This window comes from Schistocerca gregaria, chromosome 6 (genome assembly GCF_023897955.1).
Source record: "Schistocerca gregaria isolate iqSchGreg1 chromosome 6, iqSchGreg1.2, whole genome shotgun sequence".
NCBI lineage: Eukaryota > Metazoa > Arthropoda > Insecta > Orthoptera > Acrididae > Schistocerca > Schistocerca gregaria.
This window is the reverse complement of record NC_064925.1, coordinates 6093403-6108002: the sequence shown is the minus strand read 5'-3', so window position 1 is coordinate 6108002 and position 14600 is coordinate 6093403. Positions and strand designations below refer to the sequence as shown.

The window sequence follows — 14600 nt, the reverse complement described above, 5'->3', positions numbered from 1 at the left end:
CGTCCTCCTCAAAAAGCCCGTGACATGAACAGAATATGCTTAAGAGCACTGTCGTCCTGAAATTCCCAGTTTCGTCCCATTTTATTCTTGACATGGGGCAACATGTGCGTTTTCAAGATTTCACAATATCTTGCACTGACCTGCCTTCGCATGCACCGAATCCCACCGGAAAAAATCAGACTAACCTTTCATCGGTCCAGAGCACACAAGACCACAATTCAGGTGCCCAGTCCTTTGTGCTCTGGCTTTCCTATTCTTTCCTTCGGCGCCAGCCTTGAAGCTTTGCAGTGCTGATCGACACTTCCACATTGAGCAATTCACGCAAGTCTGTGTTTGTCGACAGCAGTCTTCTTTGGGTCACCCTTTGACATCCTCCTTTTCCGTTCGGAGTGCGACTTTGCCGGGCGTACCCTTTCTTTTATTATCTGTGGTTCCTGTTAATCGTTTCTTCTGATTACAAACACCCGCAGTTTGTCTGGACAAACCAAAATCCGGAGCGACACCTCCCTGAGCCTTGCCTCGCAGCATGCCATCGATTACCGCATTTTGTAGGCCTGGTGGTTACTCGTTGACGTTCGGCGAGTTGAAAACTGCCTAAAAACAAAACAAAAGCTACCAGATACCAAATGTATTCGACGTTCCTGGCGTAGCCATTTGCTTCCCAACAACAACCACCACCAGTGTCGAAATAGTTTTGGACCGAACACGACGACGTTGTGAGTGCTGCGCTTACCGCCACTGCGCTGAATCCAGAGGCATGTCTTCGTATGGGTGCGTGTCGCTGCACGGTGAGCCAACACGGGCTAGCTAAGCAGGAAATTGTGCGGCGCACACCCAGCGGCACATGTTTGTCAAAATACTTAATGCCGCTGCAGTGAATGTGGACAGTCCCAAATTTTTAAAATTCCGTATATTGCGAAGCTCTCTTTAATTGTAAATAAATCGATGATAATGCGAATAACAAAGAGAAACAGACATATGGTATCCGATTCCCATATTAGGGTGAAACATATTGAGCATCGCACATGGAAAAAGTATTTAGGAGCAACATTCAGAAGGGATATGAGATGGGCGACCACCTAAAATCAGTATTACGGAAGTCGAATGCAAGCATTAGATCTGCGACAGTGGGATGAATCTCCTAAGGATATCGCATATTCGTCGCTAATTTAGCTAATTATAGAGAGCTGTTTCAGTATATTTGTTCCGTATCGAGTAGCCACAGCACTGCTTTGAGAACTTAAGTGTGAATCCTTGGATAAAAGACGACTTACTTCTTGCGAAACCCTGTAGAAAGAATTTGGGGAACGTTTACTCGAAATAGACGGTGCGACCACTCTTCTGCCACAATCTCGAGTAGAAATCGAGAGAATAAGGGGAGACCGATTAGGGCATCCCTTCGTTCATAACGCGATCGGAGCAGGGCACACCTGCTGATTCTGTGTAGACTGACCTGCGGACCATATATGCAGACGTAGATGTGCAGAAACAGAAGTCTGTAGTCTTCGTGCGAACACTGGACTCGCATTCGGGAGGACGACGGTTAAATCCCGCGTCCGGCCATCCTGATTTAGGTTTTCCGTGATTTCCCTAAATCGCTTCAGGCAAATGCCGGGATGGTTCCTTTCAAATGGGCACGGCCGACTTCCTTCCCCGTTCTTCCCTAATCCGATGAGACCGATGGCCTCGCTGTCTGGTCTCCTTTCCCCAACCAACCAACCTTCGTGCGAGGGAATGAAAGCGCCTGCGTGTGCTTCCGTGTAATTTCCAACCGCGGGATGAGTATGAGAGCCAAGAATGCAGTGTCTGCTGTAGGACGGAGAGAAACGTTTTATATTGTAGACACGGATGGCTGATCTGTCAGGCCAATGTGTACGTGAAAGAAGCTGTGCTACTGGTTGTTCTCCGTAGAAGACTTGCACAGGTACACTGTTCGTCCCGTTGAAAGGCGGTGTGTGAAATAAATCGCCTGAAGGAGGGATTCCTCCTAGTGACCTGAAGTTTCACTGCCGTAGCGCTGTTCAGATTATCTTCAATGCGTAACAGTCTAGATAAGGTATTCTGTCCGATGTGAGAACATATCACACTGTTGATGACACTGAAAATCGTGGCATTTAAAGACTGAGTACTGTTTAACTGACCGGCGTTCCGTAGCCGACGACGTCGGCGTATGTGTGTGGGCTGGCGATCGACTCGGACTTCAGCCGGTTCGAATGCTGGTGGTCGATGAAATTCTCACTCTATTTGGCCATGGTGTGGAGGAGAAGCGGTGGCGTAAAGTTCCTTGTCATCAGTGCGGCAATGTCCAGGGTTGAATTCTAAACATCTCCGCAGTGTGTCATGAATTGAGAGCATGTGACACTGGACACTGTTCATGGTGATCCGTCCACTACATGGGCACCTTGAGCTATTGGGTAAATAAACTGCTTAGCGCTCTCTACATGTCCTGAGTGCCAAAATTGTGTGAAGTCTCACAAACCATAATCTACTTGAGCCCTAAGTTACATCACAAAGACTTGCCGGGTGGTGGGACCGAGCGGTTCTAGGCGCTTCAGTTTGGAACCGCGCGACCGCAACGGTCGCAGGTTCGAATCCTGGCTCGGGCATGGATGTGTGCGATGTCCTTAGGATAGTTAGGTTTAAGTAGTTGTAGGTTGTAGGGGACTGATGACCTCAGATGTTAAGTCCCATAGTTTTCAGACCCATTTGAACATCAGAAAGAAAAGCCGCAACGGAAATCTGACTGCTGGACTTTAGATAGACCGCTCTGGGATCGAACTTTACCAAATGCTTGCTAGTATATTTCTCTTACATTATGCATGACGTTCGTGAGCACAGGAGGGTAGTCCGGCCTGCTGGTGTGCTCACTAAGGAAAAATTTAAAGTAGTAAATCGTTAAAGAACATTTATTCACAGAGTAGTGGAGCGTAGTCCTGAACTTGGTCAAACATGTAAAACACACAAAATCTTAACGCCATGGTTCTGTACGAGCAAACTGCAATAAACATCATTATTTTGCAGGAATTAGGCTGGGTGAGGTACGCAACGTGGTCGCACGTATGCTCACACGTGAAAAGACTCATTCACAGAACAGCCGAAGATAACATTCACTATTTTCTACCGAAACTTGAGTCGTCAGAACTGGTCTGTGCCTCAGAGCAGAGGCAAATACGAAAATAAGTCGTAAAGATAATGCATGAAGTGAATCGTGTCAGAGTAAATATGTTCTGCCCCCACCTGAACTTAGTTAAATGGGAGCAAAATTCCATTATTTCCATCAAGGCAGCAACCGTTACGAAATTGTCTCGGATGAAAAACAGCCCATAGTTGCACTAAATTTTGTTTATTTTAAACCTTGACTATGGATTCTGCTATAGCAATATAGCCTCCTTCAGAAGTCATACACATTAATAAATGAAAAATGTCTTAGCCCAGCGGCTGCGTCAAGACCAATAAAATAACTTCAACAGACATAAGCCTTTTTGTAACATAACTAAAATTACATACAGCACCGTATGTCCTCCGCCACTACCACTGTTACACTGATAACAGTATTATTATTGTAGCAGAAACCATGGTAAAGATTTTAAGGATTTAAAGTAAACATAATTTAGTGCAGCTGTGGGCTGTTTTGCATTCAAGAGAGCAAAATTACAGCTTACGGAAATCCCATAACGTTCCTAACAAAAGGCTTTAGTATTACGGGAAGTTCCTAAGCCGAAAAATCTCGGGCAACTCCCAACTAAAATTGCCGTGTAAAGGCGCAGGAGAGCGGCGAATGATACTCTCCACTGAACACCTCAGAGGCTATTCTACGACTGTACTTCAACTGGCAAACTTCTAAGTGAATTCCAACACGCCTTGACTTTGTGCACTTGGAGCGCAAAAATTGCATGGGGCCAAACGATCATCCAAGTGGCTAAATTTTTCAGTGGTGCCAGTCACCTCCTCCAACTCCAGGACAGGAGAGACGACGCCTCTCTACTGGTCACGAGAATTTTTTACCGGCTGAAAGTGTAAAATCAGATCAAGCGCGTCATGGGTGCCTGGGTCTGAACAAGCCAATCGCGAGGGCAGCCACAGGACGACACGTGGAGGCAACGTCTCAACGGTCCGCGTGCACGGCGGCTGAAGTCAGTTTTGGAAGTTGAATTCAACCGCCTGTCTTAGGCTTCTGATGCAAAACTGAATTAAGAAAGTTCATCTCAATTCCCGAGGCTGCATCCGCTGGAAATATTACATCCACAGCTATCGTCCATGCTGAGAACAGGTGTTACAGGTACATTATGCACTGAAGATGATATGTAGTGAGAATGAAAGTAAAACACACTAAATTTCGGTTTCCAGTGTGATCGTCCTCCCTGGCATGAAAAAGTACGAAACAACACAGGCAGAGAAAAGACTGCAGAACTTGATGACACCAAAACATTACGTTATTACGTGAAAGGAGGATGACTTTCAGCATTATTGACAATATGCTTTCGCACGCGGCCGTGTCCACCCTCACCTTATCCTTACGGCGTTGGAGATACGGCGACGAAACAAAAATGGCGACATGACCATGATCATCAAACAGTCCCGTATGTGTACCTTACCAACTAATACACTCATGTTCAGGCTAAACAGAACACCTTGAATGACTAAAGATAGGACGTACATATTCACAGGACATGTACGAGAGTGTGTTCTGCAGAAGTGATTAGCCTTTGTTACCACGGTTCAGGATGTGCCCTGTTGTCTATCGATGCGTATAAGGCACAAATGGCATCCTGTAGTATAGTTATCCGTGCTGCACTCACCAGGTTCCAAAGTTCATCTGTGGTGGTCGGCATTGGGTCATGGCGCTGCAGTTGCAGTTTTACCATATCCCACATATTTTCGATTGGCGGCAGATCTGGTGATCTGGTGGGCCAGGGCAAAATACTGACACTCTGTGATGCCAAGGGCGCACATGTTCGTCCGGCAAGAAGTGGTCGTGCATTGTTTTGTTGAAAAATGGCGTCTGGGGTGTTGTGCAGAAAGGGTAAGGCTACGCGTCATAGCGTGTCACTTAATTAGATCACATTGGTCAGAGTGCTCTGGAGACGCACCAACTGTGATTTGTGGTTGCACCCAATAGTACCCCACGTCTAAAGGACTTAAGCTGGTGCCGTATATCTTGTGCGGATGCAGTCACTGATGCCGCTCCCCTCTGTCGGCGGCGAACCAAAATGAGGCCTTGATTTCCACACAAACAGGACCTGGATTCGTCAGAAAACACTACCTGATGCCATCCCTATCCATAGTGACGTCGTTCCGTACACCGTTGCCGTCTAGCATGATCCTGCAGACTCGTCAGAGTGGATCGGAGAAGTGGACGACACGCACGTAGCCCGTAGACCATGCTGTAACAAACGGCGACGGATTGTTACCCCTCACAGTGTAATATGAGTTGCAGCGTTAAACTGTTGCGCAGAGCAGAGGAGGACGCACATTTGTTCTGTTATGTCATATTTGGGGTGGTCTGGGTGCTGCGACCTGACCCATTTCGGCCTCCCGTGAACCATTCTGGATATACTCGTTGCACTGCCGAAACATTCCATCCCGCACAAGCATCAATTTCTCGGAAGGATGCATCACATTCTCTCATGCCGATAATGTGCCCTCTTCGAGACTCGCTGATCTCACTGTAAGGTTCGCGCATACGTCTGAAAGCAATCGTGCACCTCTGCTCAAGTCCCACTGACCCATTACATTCGATTTACAGCGGCAACTGGAACCGCAGGTACATTTTCCCGGTACGTGGTGTTGCACCGATATATCGATGACGACCTTGAACCGCGGGTCGACATGGTTCAAATGCTAATAATTTCTGCAGAACATACTGATGTACAAGTCTTGTGAATATGAACGGCCTGTATCTAGTCGTCGCGTGTGTTGTATTTTTTTCTGAATATGAGAGTATGGTCTAGCGGAAACCTGTAAGACAGCTACTGTGCGCAGGTCGATCGAGCTGGACTTCCGGCAGGAGGACGAGGTGCTGGGGCTGCGCGGCTTCCGCTACTCCGGCGGGCCCTCGCTGCTGGACAACGGCACGCTGGACCCGGCCAACGAGTGCTTCTGCGCCGGCGAGTGCGTCGCGTCCGGCGTGCTCAACGTGTCCTCGTGCCGCTACGGCGCGCCCGCCTTCGTCTCCTACCCGCACTTCTACCTGGCCGACGAGCGCCTGCCCGCCGCCGTGCACGGCATGAGCCCCGACGAGCACCGCCACAGCTTCTATGTCACGCTCGAGCCGGTGAGTACGGCGTATGGCTCCCCCTCCCTCTCCCTCCTTCTCCCTCCCTGCCAAGTTGCAAACACCTCTCCACCGCAACAGGACAAATCGTACAGCCAAAAATGCAACAGGAAAGTCTGGTATGACCACTGTTATTTTCTATATACATAAATTATCTGGCAGACAGGATGGGCAGCAATCTACTACTGTGTGCTGATTTTTCAACAGCGTACAGGTGGGTGTCGCAGCTTAGTGACTGTACGAGGATACAGGATGACTTAAAAGGGGAAGCCAAGATGTTGGGATCACACATTCACTTTCGACTTAGTACGCCAGTAGCAGACAATTACAGAAACATAACGTGAAAATAATAGATGCTTCGAATGGTTCTGAGCACTATGGGACTTCACTTCTAAGGTCATCAGTCCCCTAGAACTTAGAACTACTTAAACCTAACTAACCTAAGGACATCACACACATCCATGCCCGAGGCAGGATTCGAACCTGCGACCGTAGCAGCCGCGCCGCTCCGGACTGAGCGCCTAAAACCGGTAGACCACCGCGGCCGGCTGCAAATAATAGAGTGCACTACTGTGGCAACTCCGAGAAAATCGTAAGAGAAGTTTTACGTGTCTGTTGTGTGGCTTAAGAATCTGTGTGTAGGTGTTGGGAAGTAGGAGTTCATGGTTGTCAAGTGATTGGCATTCAGCTCCATAAGACGGCCGTGCGCGTGTGCGGGCGTGTGCGGGCGCGTGTGGGCGCGTGTACTATTTGTTTTCCATGTGTCTATGACAAAAACCATCCTGCAACATCTGATGTCGAGAGCTCATCCGATGACTAATTGTACATTGCTCTTGCGGTCTGGCACATTGTCACTTACTGTATTACTGGTTGCGAGTAGCATAATTCATTTCATTAATTATCGAGGCTTGACTTAGGCTTTCCAGGCCTGTCCGTCGTCCATGAAAATTTATTTAAAAACACTTAACAGTCAAATAATAAATGAAATTCATAACTGGTTCATGAAAATGCACGTGGTTTGTTTTCATTATATTACATCTCAAATGTCATATAAATTAATGTGATGAGTGATGGAAAAAAATAGACTAGAAAGTGGTAGCAGGAATCGACCTGTCGCTTCGCCCAGCACCTGCTTGCTACCTCTGAACGCTAACCTCTTGTCCATAACGTCTTAACAGCAGCACCTGCACACAGGTACATCAGTTACACAGTGGTCGGAGAAACCTTCTCTTGAGATTTTCTCGGAACTTGCAGAATAATTCCTTACTACTTGCACATAAAGTTGAGTTAAAGGCCTACTAAAAGCTTACAAAGACTGAAGAAGTAAATGCGTGACCGCGACGTTGTTGCCTACCCTTGCTAGACAAAATTTATAGCTGCTCTGATGAATGGCATCTTGGCCTAAACGTACAAAAATGTATCTCAATTCAGATCATTAGGAATTACAATCAAGTTACTCTCGAATACAGCACTAGCTGTGCTGCTCGACACTGTCAGGTAGAGTGAATAACAAGGCCTGATGTCGGAAAGAGACACGCAGCGGAACGAGCAAGTGATAATTGTAGTGAGGACGGGCAATGATAGACTTGGGGCTGTTTGGAGGGGTTTATGAAAGTGTGGCTCATATGTAAAGGAGACAGCATACGGAACACTAGTGCACCCCATTCCTGAGATCTGCTAGAGTGTTTGGGATCTCCACGTGGTCGGATTTAAGGAAAACATCGATCCAATTCAGAGGCGGGCTTCTACATTTGCTATCAGAGGTTCGAACAACACGTGTTACGGAGATGCTCCGGGAACTCAAAAGCAAATCACTGGAGGGAGGGCGACGTTCTTTTCCGGCAAAACTACTGAGAAAATTTAGAGAACCGGCATTTGAAGCTGAATTTGGAACGATCCTACTCACGGCAAAGTACATTTCGCGTAAGGACCACGAAGATAAGGCAAATTAGGGCTCTCACTGAGGCAACGTTTTCCCCTCTCTTTGACTTCGAGTGGAAGACAAAAGGATACTACTACCAGTGACACAGGGTTCCCTCCGCCACGCACCGTATCGTTAGCTTCCTATGTATGTATGCATGTAGATGTACCAAAAATGTTCGATAACTGTTCTTTGTGACCCGAAGGGATCCTTTTGTGGATGCACGATATTTAACGTAACTATTAAGATAAACCATGAACCATGGACCTTGCCGTTGGTGGGGAGGCTTGCGTGCCTCAGCGATACAGATGGCCGTACCGTAGGTGCAACCACAACGGAGGGGTATCTGTTGAGAGGCCAGACAAACATGTGGTTCCTGAAGAGGGCAGCAGCATTTTCAGTAGTTGCAGGGGCAACAGTCTGGATGATTGACTGATCTGGCCTTGCAATATTAACCAAAACGGCCTTGCTGTGCTGGTAATGCGAACGGCTGAAAGCAAGGGGAAACTACGGCCGTAACTTTTCCCGAGGGCATTCAGCTTCACTGTATGGTTAAATGATGATGGCCTCCTCTTGAGTAAAATATTCCCCAATTCGGATCTCCGGGCGGGGACTACTAAAGAGGATGTCGTTATCAGGAGAAAGAAAACTGGCGTTCTACGGATCGGAGCGTGGAATGTCAGATCCCTTAATCGGGCAGGTAGGTTAGAAAATTTAAAAAGGGAAATGGATAGGTTAAAGTTAGATATAGTGCGAATTAGTGAAGTTCGGTGGCAGGAGGAACAAGACTTGTGGTCAGGTGACTACAGGTTTATAAACATAAAATCAAATAGGGGTAATGCAGGAGTAGGTTTAATAATGAATAAAAAATAGCAGTGCGGGTAAGCTACTACAAACAGCATAGTGAACGCATTATTGTGGCCAAGATAGACACAAAGCCCATGCCTACTACAGTAGTACAAGTTTATATGCCAAGTAGCTCTGCAGATGATGAAGAAATTGATGAAATGTATGACCAGATAAAAGAAATTATTCAGGTACTGAAGGGAGACGAAAATTTAATAGTCATGGGTGACTGGAATTCGTAAGTAGGAAAAGGGAGAGAAGGAAACATAGTAGGTGATTACGGATTGGGGCTAAGAAATGAAAGAGGAAGCAGTCTGGTAGAATTTTGCACAGAGCATAACTTAATCATAGCTAACACTGGGTTCAAGAATCATAAACGAAGGTTGTATACATGGAAGAATCCTGTAGATACTAAAAGGTATCAAACAGAATATATAATGGTAAGGCAGAGATTTAGGAATCAGGTTATAAAATTGTAGGACATTTCCAGGGGCAGATGTGGACTCTGACCACAATCTATTGGTTATGAACTGTAGGTTAAAACTGAAAAAAACTGCAAAAAGGTGGGAATTTACGGACATCGGATCTGGATAAGCTGAAAGAACCAGAGGTTGTACAGAGTTTCAAGGAGAGCATAAGGGAACAATTGACAGGAATGGGGGAAAGAAACACAGTACAAGAAGAATGGGTAGCTCTGAGGGATGAAGTCATGAAGGCAGCAGAGGAGAAAGTAGGTAAAAAGACGAGGGCTGCTAGAAATCCTTGGGTAACACAAGAAATATTGAATTAAAATGATGAAAGGAGAAAATATAAAAATGCAGTAAATGAAGCAGGCAAAAAGGAATACAAACGTCTTAAAAATGAGATCGACAGGAAGTGCAAAATGGTTAAGCAGGGATGGCTAGAGGACAAATGTAAGGATGTAGAAGCTTATCTCACTAGGGCTAAGATAGATACTGCTTACAGGAAAATTAAAGAGACCTTTGGAGAGAAGAGAACCACTTGCATGAATATCAAGAGCTCAGACGGAAACCCAGTTCTAAGCAACGAAGGGAAGGCAGAAAGGTGGAAAGAGTATATAGAAGGTTTATACAAGGGCGATGTACTTGAGGACAATATTATGGAAATTGAAGAGGATGTAGATGAAGACAAAATGGGAGATAAGATACTGCGTGAAGAGTTTGACCGAGCACTGAAAGACCTGAGTCGAAACAAGGCCCCCGGAGTCGACAACATTCCATTAGAACTACTGACGGCCTTGGGAGAGCCAGTCATGACAAAACACTACCATCTGGTGAGCAAGATGTATGAGACAGGCGAAATACCCTCAGACTTCAAGAAGAATATAATAATTCCAATTCCATAGAAAGCAAGTGCTGACAGATGTGAAAATTACCAAACTATCAGTTTAATAAGTCACAGCTGCAAAATACTAACGCGAATTCTTTACAGACGAATGGAAAAACTGGTAGATGTGGACCTCGGGGAGGATCAGTTTGGATTCCGTAGAAATGTTGGAACACGTGAGGCTATACTGACCTTACGACTTATCTTAGATGAAAGATAAAGAAAAGGCAAACCTACGTTTCTAGCATTTATAGACTTACAGAAAGCTTTTGACAATGTTGACTGGAATACTCTTTCAAATTCTGAAGGTGGCAGGGGTAAAATACAGGGAGCGAAAGGCTATTTACAATTTGTACAGAAACCAGATGGCAGTCATAAGAGTCGAGGGGCATTACAGGGAAGCAGTGGTTGGGAAAGGAGTGAGACAGGCTTGTAGCCTCTCCCCGATGTTATTCAATCTGTATATTGAGCAAGCAGTAAAGGAAACAAAAGAAAAATTTGGAGTAGGTATTAAAATTCATGGAGAAGAAGTAAAAACGTTGAGGTTCACCGATGACATTGTAATTCTGTCAGAGACGGCAAAGGACTTGGAAGAGCAGTTAAACGAAATGGACAGTGTCTTGAAAGGAGAATATAAGATGAACACCAACAAAAGCAAAACGAGGATAATGGAATGTAGTCAAATTAAATCGGGTGATGCTGAGGGAATTAGATTAGGAAATGAGACACTTGAAGTAGTAAAGGAATTTAGCTATTTGCGGAGCAAAATAACTGATGATGGTCGAAGTAGAGAGGATATAAAATGTAGACTGGCAATGGCAAGGAAAGCGTTTCTGAAAAAGAGAATTTGTTAACATCGAGTATAGATTTGTGTGTCAGGAAGTCGTTTCTGAAAGTATTTGTATGAAGTGTAGCTATGTATGGAAGTGAAACGTGGATAATAGTTTGGACAAGAAGAGAATAGAAACTTTCGAAATGTGGTGCTACAGAAGACTGTTGAAGATTAGGTGGGTAGATCACGTAACTAATGAAGAGCTATTGAATAGGATTGAGGGGAAGAGAAGTTTGTGGCACAACTTGACTAGAAGAAGGGATCGGTTGGTAGGACATGTTTTGAGGCATCAAGGGATCACAAATTTAGCATTGGAGGGCAGGGTGGAGGGTAAAAATCGTAGAGGGAGACCAAGAGATGAATACACTAAGCAGATTCAGAAGGATGTAGGTTGCAGTAGGTACTGGGAGATGAAGAAGCTTGCACAGGATAGAGTAGCATGGGGAGCTGCATCAAACCAGTCTCAGGACTGAAGACGACAACAACATTAAGATAACTGTGCTGTTCGGGAGAAATTAAGTACAGTAAATCAAAACTGGAGTGAGACCATGTGATGGACTCTCCCCATTGCTTTTCAGTAAATCAAAAGTGGCAATAATTGACGAACCAGTGAATTTACCATCAACTCATATTGGGATGGACTGCTTTGAATTAGCAGTTCAAATGGAAATTCTATTTACAAAACCGAAATAGGGGAAAATCCAGAACGTTTCTCATTTCAAACATTTAGGCGAAACGACCCAGGAAACTTTCCAGAAAGGACTGGTTACGAAATTCGTTGTTACAAAGTGAAATCAGCTTCAGGCTTCCAAGAGACGTCTATAACAGTAAATTCATCTCAGAGAACACCAAACTGACTTATTACAACAAAATCATGAAACCAGTGTTGTTATGCCACACTCAACAACGGAGACAGCCTGAAGAAATCCGAGAGGGACAACAAACTGCATTAAGGAAAATTTTAGTTCAAAATTCTACTGAGAAACTAATGTACAGACCAGGAGAAAATAAAGAAATTTCACATTATACTCAAATCTATTTGGTAACGGGTATGTAAAAGAATATAACCAACGAATATTAAGAGACAGGTTGTGGAAATCTACGGAAGTCACAGTTCTTGTATTTCGACATAACTGCCAAGGAGTGTGACTGAATGAAATTTAAAATGTTTGATACAACAACCGCTGGCCAAGCCAGTCAATAAAACAATAACAATTTCTAAAAGGTTGCTTTACTAGTTTCGACGCATTTTCAAATTTAATCGCAATTCTGGAAAACTGCATTAATAATTCCAACTATAACTGTTTCAAATATTACAAAAAATACATTAAAACCAGAAAATTCAAACAAAGGCAGCAGAAACGAGTCACATGACATCATGACAGTTTTTGGTTGATCAGTCATTTCACACCTTAACCCAGTGTAGATGAAAACTGCATCGGGATGAAAGATTGCATTACGTCCTGTGTGCTCCCCCTGTTAGCTCAGTGGTCAGCGCGTCGGAATGTCATACCTAACGGCCCGGGTTCGATTCTCGGCTGGGTCGGGATTTTCTCTTCTCCGGTACTGGGTGTTGTGTTGCCCTTACCATTATTTCATCCCCATCGACACGCAAGTCGCCGAAATGGCGTCAAATCGACATACATGCACCAGGCAAACGGTCTACACGACGGAAGGCCCTAGCCACACGGCATTTTCATTTCCATTACGTCCTGTGGTGATGCAACGATCATTTCGCAAACAAAGGCTCACATATCCTTATCTTATAACGTGCCACAAGCCCAAAACTAGAACACAGCATGCAGTCGTACTGTGTTCTGCAAGATAAATCTAATAAAGACGATGCATCATCAATGGCAAAACTGGGGGTATTTAGTACAAATTGCCGGAAGATCTACTCTATCCATCATATTGAAAACAATTTACACCTATCGACTTCTGCCTATTCCATATAAACAAATTTTCTGTTGGGGAAAGAGTAGGTATTTTTGGCACTGTGCAGATATTTATCGTTGCCATGCTACTGAAACAAACTTTGCACTTGATATCTGTTGGATGAAACACCTTTAGTCATGTACTGTAAATCTGGAAGCTATGTTACATTTATTACAGCTATGGATGAGTTAATTAAAAATACAAATGATGCAAATGAAAAACTGAGCACATTGTCTCATTTTTCCGTCGGTGCGTGTCAGACAATGATAATATTAAAGAGGAAAACATTGTCTAATGATTTGCAGATCACTAGGAAATGTTTTTCTTTGTGTATTACAGAATAGAGTATGCACATGTGCGTAGTACATTTTGTGTTCGTTCGTGTCGTCTTGTGAAACCGTGGTTAGTTGGAAGCAGCTGCAAGTGTCCATGCAGTTGTAGATGTACAAACAGCAATAATAGTTTTCAGCAATTACAATAGACGTAATAATAAATTAAAAATGCATTAGAAATTAAAAGAAAAAACAAACAATATTAGAATTTTAAGATGATACGAAGACAGATGGCAGGAAATAATTGGATAAAAAGAGGGGGGAAAATGTTACCGCATCTGAGCCAGTCATATTTTTGGGAGGGAGTTAGTATTGAAAATACGGTCTGACATATTCTACAGTACCTTACCGAACATAAATAGGAATTCAGTACTGTGTGTACTACTTCATCTGTCCTATGATAACTGGATAATGAGTATAGTTTCTGATGGTGTTTTTTGTTGTTCAGCCGCATCCATGAATTCAAATTCTTTCAGAGCAGTTGTAAGTAAATGTGACGGATAAATGGCAAACCATTACCACGGCTTTCTTCTTTCAATCCGTTATTGGGTGAATGCAATGACTGAATGATATATGTGTAGGGAGGTCGGTGCATCACGGAAGTTTACTATTTGAGAGTAGTGATGTCACACATTACATTAAGGTAGCCTCGACGGTGTCTTTGAGGATCTTCTTATACTCAAACATTACTGCGCGTTCCACAATATGCCTATATGCCTAATAGGTATATATATATATATATATATATATATATATATATATATATATATATATATATATATATATATATATATATATATATATATATATATATTAGTGTGTGTGTGTGCGTGTTTTAAATAGTGTTTAGAAGTATTAATTCGTAAATTAAATTGTAGGGAAGCGGGACTGCAAGGTTCGAAGTAGTTCCGACGCTTTCAGAGTAGACTGGCTCAGATACGGTAACATTTCTCTCCCTCTTTCTATTCAAGTATTTCCTACCATCTGTCATCGTATCATCTTAAAATCCTAGTATTATTTGATTTTCTTTTAATTTCTAATGCATGTTTAATTTATTATTACTTCCATTGTAATTGCAGAAAACTTATTGCTGTTTGTACAACTACATCGATA

The 14600-nt window shown here is 43.8% G+C and overlaps 1 protein-coding gene across 4 annotated transcripts in view; it reads left to right on the top strand.

Annotated features, from left to right (window-relative positions):
• Nucleotides 1-14600, top strand: part of LOC126278187 (protein croquemort-like) — a 717452-nt gene that overhangs the window by 649506 nt on the left and 53346 nt on the right. For all 4 annotated transcript variants that reach the window (XM_049978100.1, XM_049978101.1, XM_049978099.1 and 1 more), the window contains exon 7: nucleotides 5983-6274. In XM_049978100.1, coding sequence (XP_049834057.1) covers nucleotides 5983-6274 — 292 coding nt within the window. The remainder of the gene's footprint in view (nucleotides 1-5982; nucleotides 6275-14600) is intronic.